At 41.9% G+C, this 13489-nt stretch overlaps 1 protein-coding gene across 1 annotated transcript in view; it reads left to right on the forward strand.

Moving 5' to 3' along the window:
• Nucleotides 1-13489, forward strand: part of LOC130486379 (phosphatidylserine decarboxylase proenzyme, mitochondrial-like) — a 27521-nt gene continuing 14032 nt past the window's right edge. The window contains exons 1-2 of the mRNA XM_056859642.1: nt 1-59; nt 9298-9473. Of these exons, the coding sequence (XP_056715620.1) occupies nt 5-59; nt 9298-9473 (231 nt within the window). The 5' untranslated portion in view covers nt 1-4. The remainder of the gene's footprint in view (nt 60-9297; nt 9474-13489) is intronic.

The following is a 13489-nucleotide window of genomic DNA, read 5'->3' on the forward strand; positions in this document are numbered from 1 at the left end:
TCCCATGAAAAAGACGTTGGTACTCTGGAAGCAGCCACTCTCCCCCTTCTTTCATGCTGGTAAGATTCTTCATATGCTTTATCTGAAATATTTTCAGTTAGAAAGTTGCAGTTGACCAGTAAAGTGATTCCCTTTTATCACTATAATGACAATGGGTATTGTGTAGGGACTGGGGATTAGACAGAGTCTGATTAGAAGGCATGAAGAATGCCATTTATGTGCTAAGTAGTTGCGCCTTTAGCATACTTTACTTTTTCTCTTTGTAGCAGTATTCAAATCTTGTCTTTGTAGCAGTATTCAAATCTTGGCCTGAACTCAGGTGGCCTCAGGCAAGCCTCTCACTTGGCCCCTCCAATCTGCAATACAGGAAGAACATATTACCTTACAGGTTGTTGTAAGAATGACTGATATATGGTATGTGCTTTTAGAATATTAGATGCTATATAAATGTTAAATCATTTATCACTTATTTAGCATTTGAAACCCGGACACTACATGATGTTGGCAGCATGCAAATGATAACAGACAGATGTTTTACACTAATCCTTAATAATATCATCAGATTCTACAGTATGTAGCTGAAAAGCCATAAATATTTTTGATGTGATGAAGAGTGGCGGCACAAAATAAACAGCACTCCTTGAAACCAAATTTTGTTTTGAATTGGCATGCACATGCAGAGTTGGATCCAGCAGAAAAGCCTGTAGAATGAGTTGGTGGAATAGATCTTTCCCTGCTTCCTCCTTCTGTAAGAAGCCTGCTGTTTTTTTCTGATAGTCCTCTCTGGAGGTTGGGAGAATCTCACAAACAAAATACACTATAGTACAGCAGGCTGTACCAAAGAGGGGGGATTAGGGGGAAAATGCCCCTTCCTCTGCTGGCATCTGGTGTACTGGATACCAGAGAAAACCCATCCACTTCCTGACTTGTTCTTTGATGTAGTTACAATCTTCTCTGTTCAGTTCCACCATGAGCATAGTAAATTAATTTTCCATGAAAGATAAGCAAAGCTAATGATTATATGAAACAAACTATGGCTCACTTCATAGTATTCTGCAAACTACTACCCGGTTATTCCTAACCATAGTTTGCTGTGTTGTCTGAACTGGCAAACATTACTTAGTGCCTTGCCTCCAAACCACGGTTTGCAAACCTACCTCAAGCCTTTGTTTCCTGGAATGCAAATATTGATCCTGGTTCCTGAAATATCTTTTTTCCTTTTATTTCGGACCATAATATTGTCTTGAATTTTGTCCACATAACTAGAGTCCATCAGTGATGTGTTTAGAGGATGTTTTCCTAAATCAATTGCCATTACTGGAATAGTGTCAGGCGTCCATCCCTAGCATCCCATAAACAGACACGCTCAGGCAGGTGATCCTAAGCAATGTTAATTTATTAGGAGCAAAAAGACAGATTAAGAGAAGCTGACTGCCTCTCACGCAGGAGAGGTTGCTAATGGGGTCTATGCAGGTAGGTTACAGTATAAAAGCCTTCTAGGCAAGAAAGTAAAACAAAGTGAAACCACAGTGCAGTAACTATGAGATAACGGTTCCCAGAGAATCGCCGACATAACATCTGTGATAAACAGTACACAGGATTTGCAGCATGAGAACAAAACCTTGGCTAGCAGCCAGAACCTGGCCTTGACAGGAAGCCAGCCTCTGGCCTGCAATTGCCAAACTCCTACTCCAAAGGTAGCAAAGACCTGACAAATAGTTTGTGGACTTTGGCTATCTGTTTTAATCTCAAAAGTTCCAGAACTTTACAGGTGTGAAGGTGAAGCGGTTTATCCGAACAGAACTACCTGTGCCAAGTAGGTGTTGTGTTTCTCACCCATATAAAGATGGCTACCAAGCTCCATAATTTAGGCTCCTAAAACAATGTTATAAAACAGTGAGCAAGCCATGGAGTCCTCCCCCCCATGTATCCTCTCACACAATTCTTAGGGATAATTACCTAAAATTTAATTACAATTTTGAAACTGCCAGGCTAGCTTAGTGTTATATTGTTATATTGGCAAAGGCCTACATCCATTGTTATTAATTTTATGAAACAATGAATTTTTATTAAGGAAACATTTTCTGTGGAAAAATAAAGCATTTTGGAAAATATTCAGGCCTGCATCCCTGCCTTGAGCTGTCAGAAAGGTGAGACAGTGGACCCTGTCTGAAGCACCAGAATAAAAATAAGAGAAATTTAATTTACCTAACTCTGCCGCATCTTTAACAGGGCTCCTTTGTCCCACAAACTATTCAGGACACTGATGCACCTTCCTATCCAGCAGATGGCAGCAAGGCAGTGTAAAATCTCTAAACTATGAGATGTGAAATTAGTAGACTAGTCAACATCCTAAAAGTGCCTTAGAAAATGTGTTTCTGGTGTCACGTTTCAAAAGCAGGCATCCATGTGAGATCATTTTTACATTGATGAATGACACCCTTAAAATTACCTTGAACTTAAATTCAAGGTCACATATCCCTTTGTGGCATAAATCAGGTTATTTTGGGGGGAATTGTTGCAGTTCTGAAGGTAATAATCCAATTAGTGTATACTCTACACCAAAATGAAGATAAAGGAACTCTATCTTTGCCAGTTGAAGAACAAAAAGACACCAACTTATTGCAGACATAGAGCTTCAGACTGCAATGGCGATGGCTGCCAGCTTGGAGGGCTTTAAGAGGGGAATGGACATATTCATGGAGGAGAGGGGTATTCATGGCTGTTAGTTAGAATGGATACTAGTCATGCTGCATACCTATTCTCTCTAGTATCAGAGGAGCATGCCTATTATTTTGGGTGTGGTGGAACACAGGCAGGATGGTGCTACTGCACTCGTCTTGTTAGTGGCTTCCTAGAGGCACCTGATTGGCCACTGTGTGAACAGACTGCTGGACTTGATGGGCCTTGGTCTGATCCAGCAGGGCCTTTCTTATGTTCTTAATGTTGTTTTAGCTGTTCTGGTCAGCTATTTCAGTTATTTTAACATATTTGGAAACCAAGTCAAGTCCTATAATTTATTGTATGGAATGTCCAAATCACATTTATACTTACAAAATACAACTTTAAATAGGAGATACAGCCACATCCTTCTTTGTGGAAAGCTTCTGCAAATCCATTTTCCCCTTGGTTAATATTTATAGCCTTGCAGGATTAATATGTTTGTCATCTGGAGTACTATTCATGCAGCGTGCAAATCACCTGACATCTGAGTAATACCCATTTCATCCAATACCAATACAAGGTGGGGATGCTCAAGGGAAAAAAATTCAGCAGGACTTCTTTCCCTCAACACAGAAGGACGATAACATGTGGAAGCTTAGCACGTTCTCCTTTACAGTTTCATGTGAATAGGTGCCATCTTCATTTTTTAACTATTCCAGAGACCACCCTTGTTTTAGTTGCTTTTGAAGTCAGGAAGTACTACAGAAGAATCACAACATCTGTATGTATAAAGATGTCTAAAACCTGTTCATAACCTCTTTCAGCTGTCATATAACCATGGTTTCCCTGAAGACTGGGACAGTCTCTCCTAGCTGATAGTCCTTTGTTGCATTTGGGGAACCACCAGCAGTTACCAAGTCCTATTGCTGTTGCAACTCACCCTCCTGTCATGAGGACATCAGAAAGAAAGTGGGTTAGGTGACCTTTGTTCTCATTTATGGTGATGCATTAACTCTGCAACAGTGGTAGTTATACATCAAGCCCATTGAACTTTCAAAATTGTCTCTTCAGACCCATACATTTGGATTGTATGACAGCCTTTGTAGAATAGAGTACGATGTATCAATCAAAGTCAAAGTCTGCTCTGCTTGTAAACTTGCTGAAGTGCTGTACCTAGGCTGAAAGAATACATTATTTTTATTTTTATTTATGTTATTTATTGTCTGCCTTTCTCACTGGGACTCAAGGTGGATTACACAGAATGAGTCAATACAATCAACAAGATGGGACATTCAGTAAACAATTAAATAGGATTTGGGTTGTAGATCCAACCAGAAGTCTAAAAAAGAGAACTGAAGTGTGTGTTAACATGGCACATTAAATGATGCAAAATTACACAATGGGCACGAAACCACAGCAAACTATACACAGTAGCACAGATCACGTTCCCCAATAATTTATCCAAGTAACGTTCTGAAGCCTTTTGTAACAGCGCCTGTGTAGAACAGGCCTCTTGAATAATTCAGTTTTGCATAGTTTGCGAAAAGCCAGGAGAGTGGGAGCCTTCCTGATCTCCTTAGGCAGGCCATTCCACAAGGTGGGGGCCACAAAGGAGAAGGCACATGTACGGGCAGTTGTTGACTTTGCCCATTTGCAGGTTGGCGCCTGCAGAAGCCTTTGCTTAGATGACTGAAGCAGTCGTGGTGAAGGATGGGGAAGAGAAGGTCTTGCAGATATGAGGGTCTAAGGCCATGAAGGGCTTTGTAAGTGATAGCCAATACTTTTAATTGATGGGCAGCAAGTGGAGTGATGATAAAGTGGGAGTAATAGGCATGCTCCATCTAGCTCCCGATAATAGCCAAGCCACGGCATTGGGTGGAGAATTAATCTGTCCTCCAACCTTCAGAAGCTACATCTTATGCACTGGAACATCAAACATTTTGTATAATTCAGCTAGTACTTGCATCATTAACAGTCCTCTGTATGAGTTTACCATCAGCTTATATCTGTTTTCTTTGTTATGCTGTATGATAACATGTAATTTGAACTATTAAGAAAACATTGTTTTTTCAGTGAATCATGGAATTATAGGCTGCCATTTGTATTCCTCCCTCATTAGTTATTAGCAAATAATTGGTCATATCATATGGTACTGTATCTGTCATTGTCAGAAAGACCAGAGGTTCTGTGACTTCTGTAGTTGCTATTCTGAGTACATCAGATCTCCTCAGCTGTTCAAAGATTTATGTTTTATAGCAGAAGCACGTCATCAGAGTGTATGAATGCAGCTTCATCACTATCATCTTTAAGACATAACAGGCATTTAACATTATGTGGGTTGCATAATTGCAGAAGAAATAGAGAAAACAGTGCCTATTTTTAAATACCGTATATCATCATCTTATATCTTAATAGTAAAACTTAAATACTTAAATCTGTGAATCAGGGCCACACTGATATAAAACAAGTACTTTTGCAAACTTGGGACTCCCCAGGCTTGCAGAAAAATCTGAAAATGTTAAAAAACTTATATACATTGGATGTTTAAATCTCCCCACAAACCAAAACGTCTGCACATGCACAAAGCACCTACCTACCTCCTCTATTGGTGGTCCTGGTGTCACAGGTGACAGCAGCGATGTTTGGGGGGGGGCAGGGAGTCTCCGCAGGCCCAGCAGTGGAGGCTGGGAGCCATGCCTGGCTTGTCTGTGGCAGTGGTAGCACTACAGTTCGGCCAGGAGCTATGGTGGCTCTAGCAGTGGCGGGGCAGTGGGGGGAAGCAATGGTGGGCTCAGTGGTGGAGGAGGTGATGGGGGTAGATAGGAGCTACCATGGGAAAGGAAGAAGTTGCAGTGGGTCTGGCAGTGGCAGCAACAATTATGGCGGTGGTGGCTGGGAGCCACTATGACCAGCAATAATGGTAGGGGTAGCTGGGAGCCACAGCGGGCCTGACAGAAGCAGTACTAGGGGGAAGGAATACCCCCATGAGTATTGGAGGTCCCTACTTGTACATTCTAATAGTCAACTTGGTGAAATCTGAGGATACTTAGATCTGGTGATTGGCACCATGAATGGACAAGGCAGATCTTTTTACAAACCTGAAAAATACCCCAGGTTTGCAGAAAAATATGAAATTAAAAAAAATAGAAGGGTTAAAAAAACTAAAATGATAAAACCAAAAGGAAATGGATGCCCTTGGCGGCTGTTGATAGGCAACCACAGCATTCCAGGCTTGGTTTCTGACAGTAAAAGGCAGGGCCCTTTCCAGGGTTGTTTTGATTTTTGAAGGAGGAGTCATCAGGGCCAGGCCTGGCAGTAACCACTGGGTGACTTGATATCACCTGATTTGCATGACTCACCCAGGCCTGGCTGCTTGCTGCTGTTCAGCAACAGCCACCCCGTGAAAGCCAATGTGGTCAGTGGCGGACCTACATTTTTGGGGCCCTGAAGCTTGAAGTGTCATGGGGGCCCCTTCGCAACCAGCAACAATAGTGCAACATCTAACAAGATCCAAAGGTCCTTGCTGCCCTTGCGAGGACCTCAAGGCCCAAATGGTGGAGAACAGGGTGGTGGGGTGGAGTCCTTGAAAATGGGCCATACAGTGACGAAATAAAACTACAGAACTATTAAGCCGTGCACCAACGAAGGATTCGAGGATCCAGCTGCCCAAATGTAGTCTGTGAATAGATTCCGGCGTGCTCAGTGAGCCCTTCTAGCTGGGGGTTCGAGTCCTTCAAGCCCCTGAGAAAATTTTGAAATTTGACCAAATACAGGGACATTTTCAGGCCATGTGAAATGGGTATTAGAGCATATTCTAAAGTCAATATTAAGTACTTCAACCCATTGGCTTGTGATTCTGTCACTAAAAAACTCCATTGATTTTGTTGAGAAATTCACTCATTAAAAAAAGTTGCTTCAGGGGCCCCCTCTGGGATTAGGGGCCCTGAAGCTTCAGCTTCATTAGTTTCACAGTACATCCGCCTCTGAGTGTGGTATAGCAGTTAGAACTTCAGAATTCGGTCTGGGAGACCCAAGATCAAATCACCAGTCTGCCATGGAAGCTCACTAGGTGACCTTGGGCCAATTATATACTTTCATCATAAACTACCTCACAGGGTTGTTGTGAGGATAAAAACGAGGAAAGGAGAATAGTATAAGCTGCTTTTGTCCCCACTGTGGAGAAAGGTGGAGTATAAATGAAGTAAATAAATAATAAAAATAGTTGAGAGGAGACAGATAAAAGGTAGGCTGGCAAAGGTTTGAGAAGGAGAGAATAAGACAGGGAAAGAGGAGAGGATATGGGGGTTGCCGGAAGAAGGGAAAGAGAAAATAGCTCAGAGAAGGGTATACAGGAGAAAGTGGTGTGCCCCTGCAAGTCTTTGAAGGTTCCCTACTATGTAAGTGGGCTTGGTCCAGCGGCTGGCTCCACACAACTGTGCCATAGTTTTCCTAGGTAGAAGCTGCTGGTGGGGGGGGGGCTGAAGTAGGGTTGCCAACCTCCAGCTAGTAGCTGGAGATCTCCTGCTATTACAACTGATCTCCAGCCAATAGAGATTAGTTCACCTGGAGAAAATGGCGGCTTTGGCAATTGGACTCTATGGCATTAAAGTCCCTCCCCAAACCCCGCCCTCCTCCACCCCAAAAACCTCCCGCCAGCGACGAAGAGGGACCTGGCAACCCTAAGCTGAAGACAGAAGGGTGGCCAAAGGTTGGTTGACTGTTTGGTGGGGTGGAGAGAAGTAAGCATGAAAAGGGGAGAGACTAAGGAGGCTTTCAGGGAAGGAAAAGAGGAAGTACTGGGGGAGAGGGAGATAAGTTGCCTCCTGCAAGTCCTTGTGGGTTCCCACATTTTACCTTAAAATGTGTCATTCCAAAATAGTTCATACACTGTTGTTTTATCAAAATAAAGATGCTATAAAAGTGTGGAAAGAACTGACAATGTTTTGGAAAGAACTGACAATGTAAAATATGTTTATTCAGAAATGGCAGTGTCCCAAATGTATGGTATGTGCAGGTTATGTGTGGTATCTTCCAGAGGGCATTTGGTGGAGGGTAAACTGTTTTGGAATGTGTTTTAACTTGTTGGATGCTTGTGATGTTTGTTCTTGCAGCTTTTGCTGTTTTGTCAGCTACCTTGAGTTTGTGAAGATAAAGTAGGGTATAAATATTTTAAATAAATAAGGCATATCTCTTTTCCTTTCACTCTGAATGGTTTTGTACAATTAACAGTCATTTACACAAGGATTAAAACATAGTAAATATGAACAAACACTCAGAAATTTAGCCAAAGGCCTGCTTAAAAAGTGCCGTCCATCTTTTCCAAAAGAATGGCAAATGTCATGGCCTTTACTTGACTGGGTAGCATTCTGTAAAGCCATGCTGAAATGTGATATGGAAGAGATTTTTTCTCAAATAATAAAGAAGGGACATTTTAGCGCTACACATAAGATTGCTTGGGGACAAGGGAACTCTGGAAAAACTATTTTAGCTAGCACATGGAAGCTCTTGTCTATGGCCAAGAACACTGGTTTGTTTGTTGAAATGGGATGATAGCTAAAATATTTATTTGAAATTAGCAAATTTTAGCATTTGAAATATTTTATTTAAAATGTTCCTATCCCTTTCCAAAAATTGTTTTCTAGGGTAACCTGCAAGAGCAACAGCATAACACTACAATAATAGAAATTTGTGTTTAATATTAAGAAAACCCAGTTGCAGAATTCAAGGCTGCCTGAACCATTGAAAATAGTTGGAATCATTGACCTTTGGAAATGACCTGTTGTGCTGATTATCGGATAATTAAAACCAGTAACAAAAAATTACTATGGTATTGTTTGTATAGATAGAAACTGCTTTGAGTATAAGACAGAAAAGCAGTATAGAAATATTTTAAATAAATGTTTACAGAACATGAAATTTTGTTGTTATTTTATACTAAATAAGATGCTGCTGGAGCTATTACTATTTGTATTATTTTATTTGGATACAACTATATTTAATGACTGTAACTGTAATCCATATGCCATTAAAGGTTGATATAGATATAGATACTATTTGTATTCAGTGTTGTAAGTGCTTCTTGTAGCTCACCTCTGTAGCTTGCATCCTAACCTATTTTCCTATCAGTTGGGAAAACAGTGGTGATGGGGCCTTTTCAGTGTTGGCACAATCTCTGATACCCTTTAGGTGTCAAGTAATAAAAGTATCTTATTCTCCTTAGCTTTCATTAGAATGCTATCTATCTAAACTTGCTGTTGTTGTTTATGTTATTATTGTGTTTAGTTTATTGTACTATAAAACTCTGTAAGCACTTATGTTGAAAGGCACGAAAGAAATGTTTTAAATAAATATGGAAGAGTTCCGATGTAATTTATGCAGTCTGTTTTCTGAAGTGCTTGAGGAGTAAAGTTCTGAGAAGTTTTGAGTGCGAAATCCGCTCATCCAGGAAGTGACTAATGATGCCACTCTTTGTCACGATGTTGATTTCTATTTTGGGTCTCCATGTGGGTCTGCATTTGTGTACATGGAGACACTAGTTACAGCATGAGCTTCCTTTTCTCTGACTTGTTGCCTTTTCTTGCCTTTGCTTCCTGCCTGCTTTTCCCTTTAAAGACTTGGCTTCTTTCGTTGCAGGTCAGCGGCAACTCCACACTGCACCAATAAGGGGAGTATTGCGGTTGCGCCCACTGCATTTTTTAGTGGCTACGGGAGGAGGTTTTGCAGGATACAGGCAATATGAAAAGTATAAGAAGCAGCAGCTAGAAAAATTGGGTCAAGAGGTACCACCCAAAATTGCAAGTGATTGGGAGGTAAGTTGAAGTTTTATGCCATATTCTCATAATTCACATTTAATTTAGTCATAATGGAAAAACCAAGATGAAATGAGTGTTATGATGCAGTGGCTAGAATATGGGGTAAACCCACATTGCAGTCTCCATTCAGTTTTGAAGCTCACTAGGTGACCTTGAGCAAGCCACTATATCCTGGCCAAACCTAGGGGTTGTTGTGAGGGTCAAGCTCCACTCTGAGCTTCTTGGAAGGAGGGCAGACACAGCCAAACTCTGTTAAGTCTTCGGTTTGCTCATCTGACTCACCTCATGCTTAGCCTTCCTCTCACAGGGTAGAAACTGCTGATTTCCCCGCATTTATTCTGCCTTTGATAGAAAAGACGGGGAAGAAAGAATTTCAGCCATTTTTTCTGTATATAAATAATGAAGAAAAAATGCAGGTCTAACGTTAACACATGATTTCTAGTGCTGTTGAAGCAACTGTAGATTTTGTGTTTGTCAGCGTAGATTTTATAAACTGTCTCTGGAGTATTGGTGGTGAGCTGCTAATGATATAGAGCAGTGTAGTATCTGATATATCATATGTTGGTGAATGAAATGGGATTTTATTTTAAAGGAGAAATGTCTCCTTTAGCAGCAGCTGCTTGCATTTTTTTACTTGAAGAGCCACTGCTTTACTGTGAATAGCAGTAAAAGATTAGTTTGAGCCCTGAAGAGTTGCTTCAAGGACTCCATGCTGATAAGGAAGTAACTAAATAAGATTGTAGAAAAGAGCAAGAGTCCAGTAGCACCTTAAAGAGTAACAAAATTTCTGGTAGGGTATGAGCTTTCATGAGTCACAGTTCACTCTTCAGATACTGCAGATTTTCAATTCAGCAAAAGGACACACCAAATTCTCATTACAAGAACAATCAAACTATTATATTATTTGAACTTCCTACTGTTGTAATAGGAGCCCCGTGGCGCAGAGCGGTAAAGCTGCAGTACTGCAGTCGAAGCTCTGCTCACGACCTGAGTTCGATCCCAACGGAAGTTGGTTTCAGGTAGCCGGCTCAAGGCTGACTCAGCCTTCCATCCTTCCGAGGTTGGTCAAATAGAGTACCCAGCTTGCTGGGGGTAAAGGGAAGATGACTGGGGAAGGCACTGGCAAACCACCCCATAAACAAAGTTTGCCTAGAAAACGTCGGGATGTGACATCACCCCATGGGTCAGGAATGACCCGGTGCTTGCACAGGGGACCTTTACCTTTACCTTTTACTGTTGTCATGCACTGACTGCAGACAGAAAAAGAACAGTATGTGAAGAAGTGAGCTGTGACTCACAAAAGCTCAGGGGTCTGCAAACTGCGGCTCCCGAGCTGCATGCAGCTCTTTGGCCCATTGAGTGCGGCTCTCCGAACTTGGTTTGGAGCCCCTGCTCTCGCACCTGCTCGCGCCGGCAGCCGGGCTGCGGAGCCGGCGCGCCTGAGAGAGAGAGAGCAGGCGAGTGGGTGTGCTGTCTCCCCCCCCCCGCCGTGGAGAATGACCAGGTCCCCCTTTCCCTTGCCTTAAATGGTTGGGAGGCTAAAGCCTCCCCTCCACTCTAGCTGCGCGATTGCTGGGCGGGCGGCTCGGCGGTTCCTGCCCCCCCGCCCGCCTATCAGCTGTTGGGCAGGGCGGGCTTCCGTGGGGCGGGCTTCCTTTGGTAGACCTGGCCTCTGGCTGAGTCCCATTGGGAGGCCATGTCTACCCACTGGCTTTCTTGGCAGTAGACCTGGACTCTGAGGAGGGGACAAAGTCCCCCTTCAGAGGCCAGGTCTACCAATTGGCTTCTATGGGCCTCCGGAGGCCAGGTTTACTGGCAAGAAAGCCAATGGGTAGACCTGGCCTCCCAATGGGACTCAGCCGGAGGCCAGGTCTACCAGTAGGCTTTTATGGCGGTAGACCAGGCCTCCAGACGAGGACTCCGGACAGGGAGGGGGAAATGGCAGGGACTTACAATTTAATTTTTATCAATAAATAAGATCACTATTAAGTATGATATCAAGTTTTATTCAGTGTACCTATAGTTTAATTAAGACTTAAAACTTTAATTAAAGTTTATTACGTTAATAAACAGTGTACCTACCTATATAGTTTAAGTTTAAGAAATTTGACTCTCAAAAGAAATCTCAATCGTTGTACTGTTGATATTTGGCTCTTTTGACTAATGAGTTTGCCGACCCCTGCCCTATCAGAAATGTTGTTAGTTTTTAAGGTGCTACGGGACTCTTTCTCTTTTCTACAGCCACAGACAGGCTAACACAGCTACTCATCATGATCTGAGATTTACCTAAAAGTGTTCTGATTTACTATTAGCTGGATTCTAATTGCAGCTATGGTAGCTTAAGCTTTAAACACCAGTGAACTATTCTAATTTAAAATAATGGCAGCCAAATTAGAACTAGATTTGGAAAAGTTTGTCCTTCTATCTGCAGTCAATGCCTTACAACAGTAGGAGGTTCAAATAATATAATAACTTGATTGTCCTTTTAATGAGAATTTGGTGTCTCTTTTTGCTGACTGATAAATTTGCAGTATTTTTCCTGTGTAGTTTTTTAATATTTCAGGTCACAACCTGCTGAGAATTTTTCATTCTTTATTCAATTAAATTAAAATGATGAGAAGAACTTCTTGTTACTAGGGCAGAAGTGGATCCAGAAGATAAAACAAGACACCAGATAAACATTCCTGTAAATGCAAGGACCAACCCTTTTGTGGGGTGGCCCTTGACAGTACTCTGACACTTTGCCATTTTCTATTTTGCTCTGATTAGTTTATCTTTAGGAAACAATTTATTTCCATTAGTTCCCTTATGGTTTTCTAATTTGTCTCAAGAGAATTAATTGACAATAGCTGGATCTCATCAGAATGCATCATTATGAATACACGAGGGGATTAGTGTTCACTTATTTAATTTGCTGAAAGCAGATGAATCTGATGGGCAGGATGGCTATTTGTCAAAGGGGCAGGTGATGCAAGAAGTGTGAGCTTTTCAAAGATCATTTCCGCACCAGGGCCACTGTCTGTGTACAAAGTGCTAGTGATATCAGAGAAACAGTAGTCTTTCCTCCAGATAGGACATCATTCTTGTCACATTGATGTACATAATGAAACCTTGACCAAAGTGTGTGGTTGTGTACACATGGTATGACCTTTTGTCTTTCGCTGTTATCTTTTAAAAAGAGAGGTGGCAAACTGCTGGGCCTCTTAAACTCCCCCCATTGTCTTCTAGGACAATGTGATGGCCAGTTTTTTCTGTGTATGTAAAAGCTATGTTTCCTCTTTAGACAAAGACTAGCTTCCAACTTCTAAATGAGTACCATTGTGACTTCATATCCCAAAATGACCATGTCTGCATTAGACAGTCATGATGATTTTGCATAAGTAACAGAGTAATCCTAAATTTCAGTTAGTGCCGGTGTAATGTCAGTGTAGTATACTTGAGATCCTGTGTGCTATCAGCAGGAAACCTAGAAGAGAAACCAATATCCTTTTAAACAACAGTGACAGAAGAACACACAAGTGTCCTTGGTGGTAACACTTATACATGCAAAGATACAGTAGCCGTGCATGAAAGGAGCCCAAGGATTCCATGGAATCCTTCCCTGACATCACCCTATCCTAGCACCCAGACATGATATAACTCAGCAGACATACCACAGCATCCTCATCAGTATGAACAATTTTGGCACAACTTATATAAGCTCTGTAATGGTTGAATGCCAGGAACCCTTGCAGATAGGGTTTTAAATTTGCAAATACCACACATAAACACAAAGCCTGCAAGCCACTCTTTTGACAGGAAAGCACACAGGGAAGGAAGGATGGATATTCCTGGCACATCACCCGGTTAACATGGTGGGGTAAGGAAAACATATATGAAGACCATATGGCTTCCCTGGGCAAAGGTTAAAGTCCCGCCGTGGAAACAGTTTCCCTCTGAGGGAAGAATTGCCTTTTCTTTTTCTTTGCAAAGGAGGGGGGAAGGGAGATGCTAGGATAAGCAACAGTGGAAGA

The sequence above is a fragment of the Euleptes europaea genome, chromosome 13 (assembly GCF_029931775.1).
Source record: "Euleptes europaea isolate rEulEur1 chromosome 13, rEulEur1.hap1, whole genome shotgun sequence".
Classification (NCBI taxonomy): Eukaryota; Metazoa; Chordata; class Lepidosauria; order Squamata; family Sphaerodactylidae; genus Euleptes; species Euleptes europaea.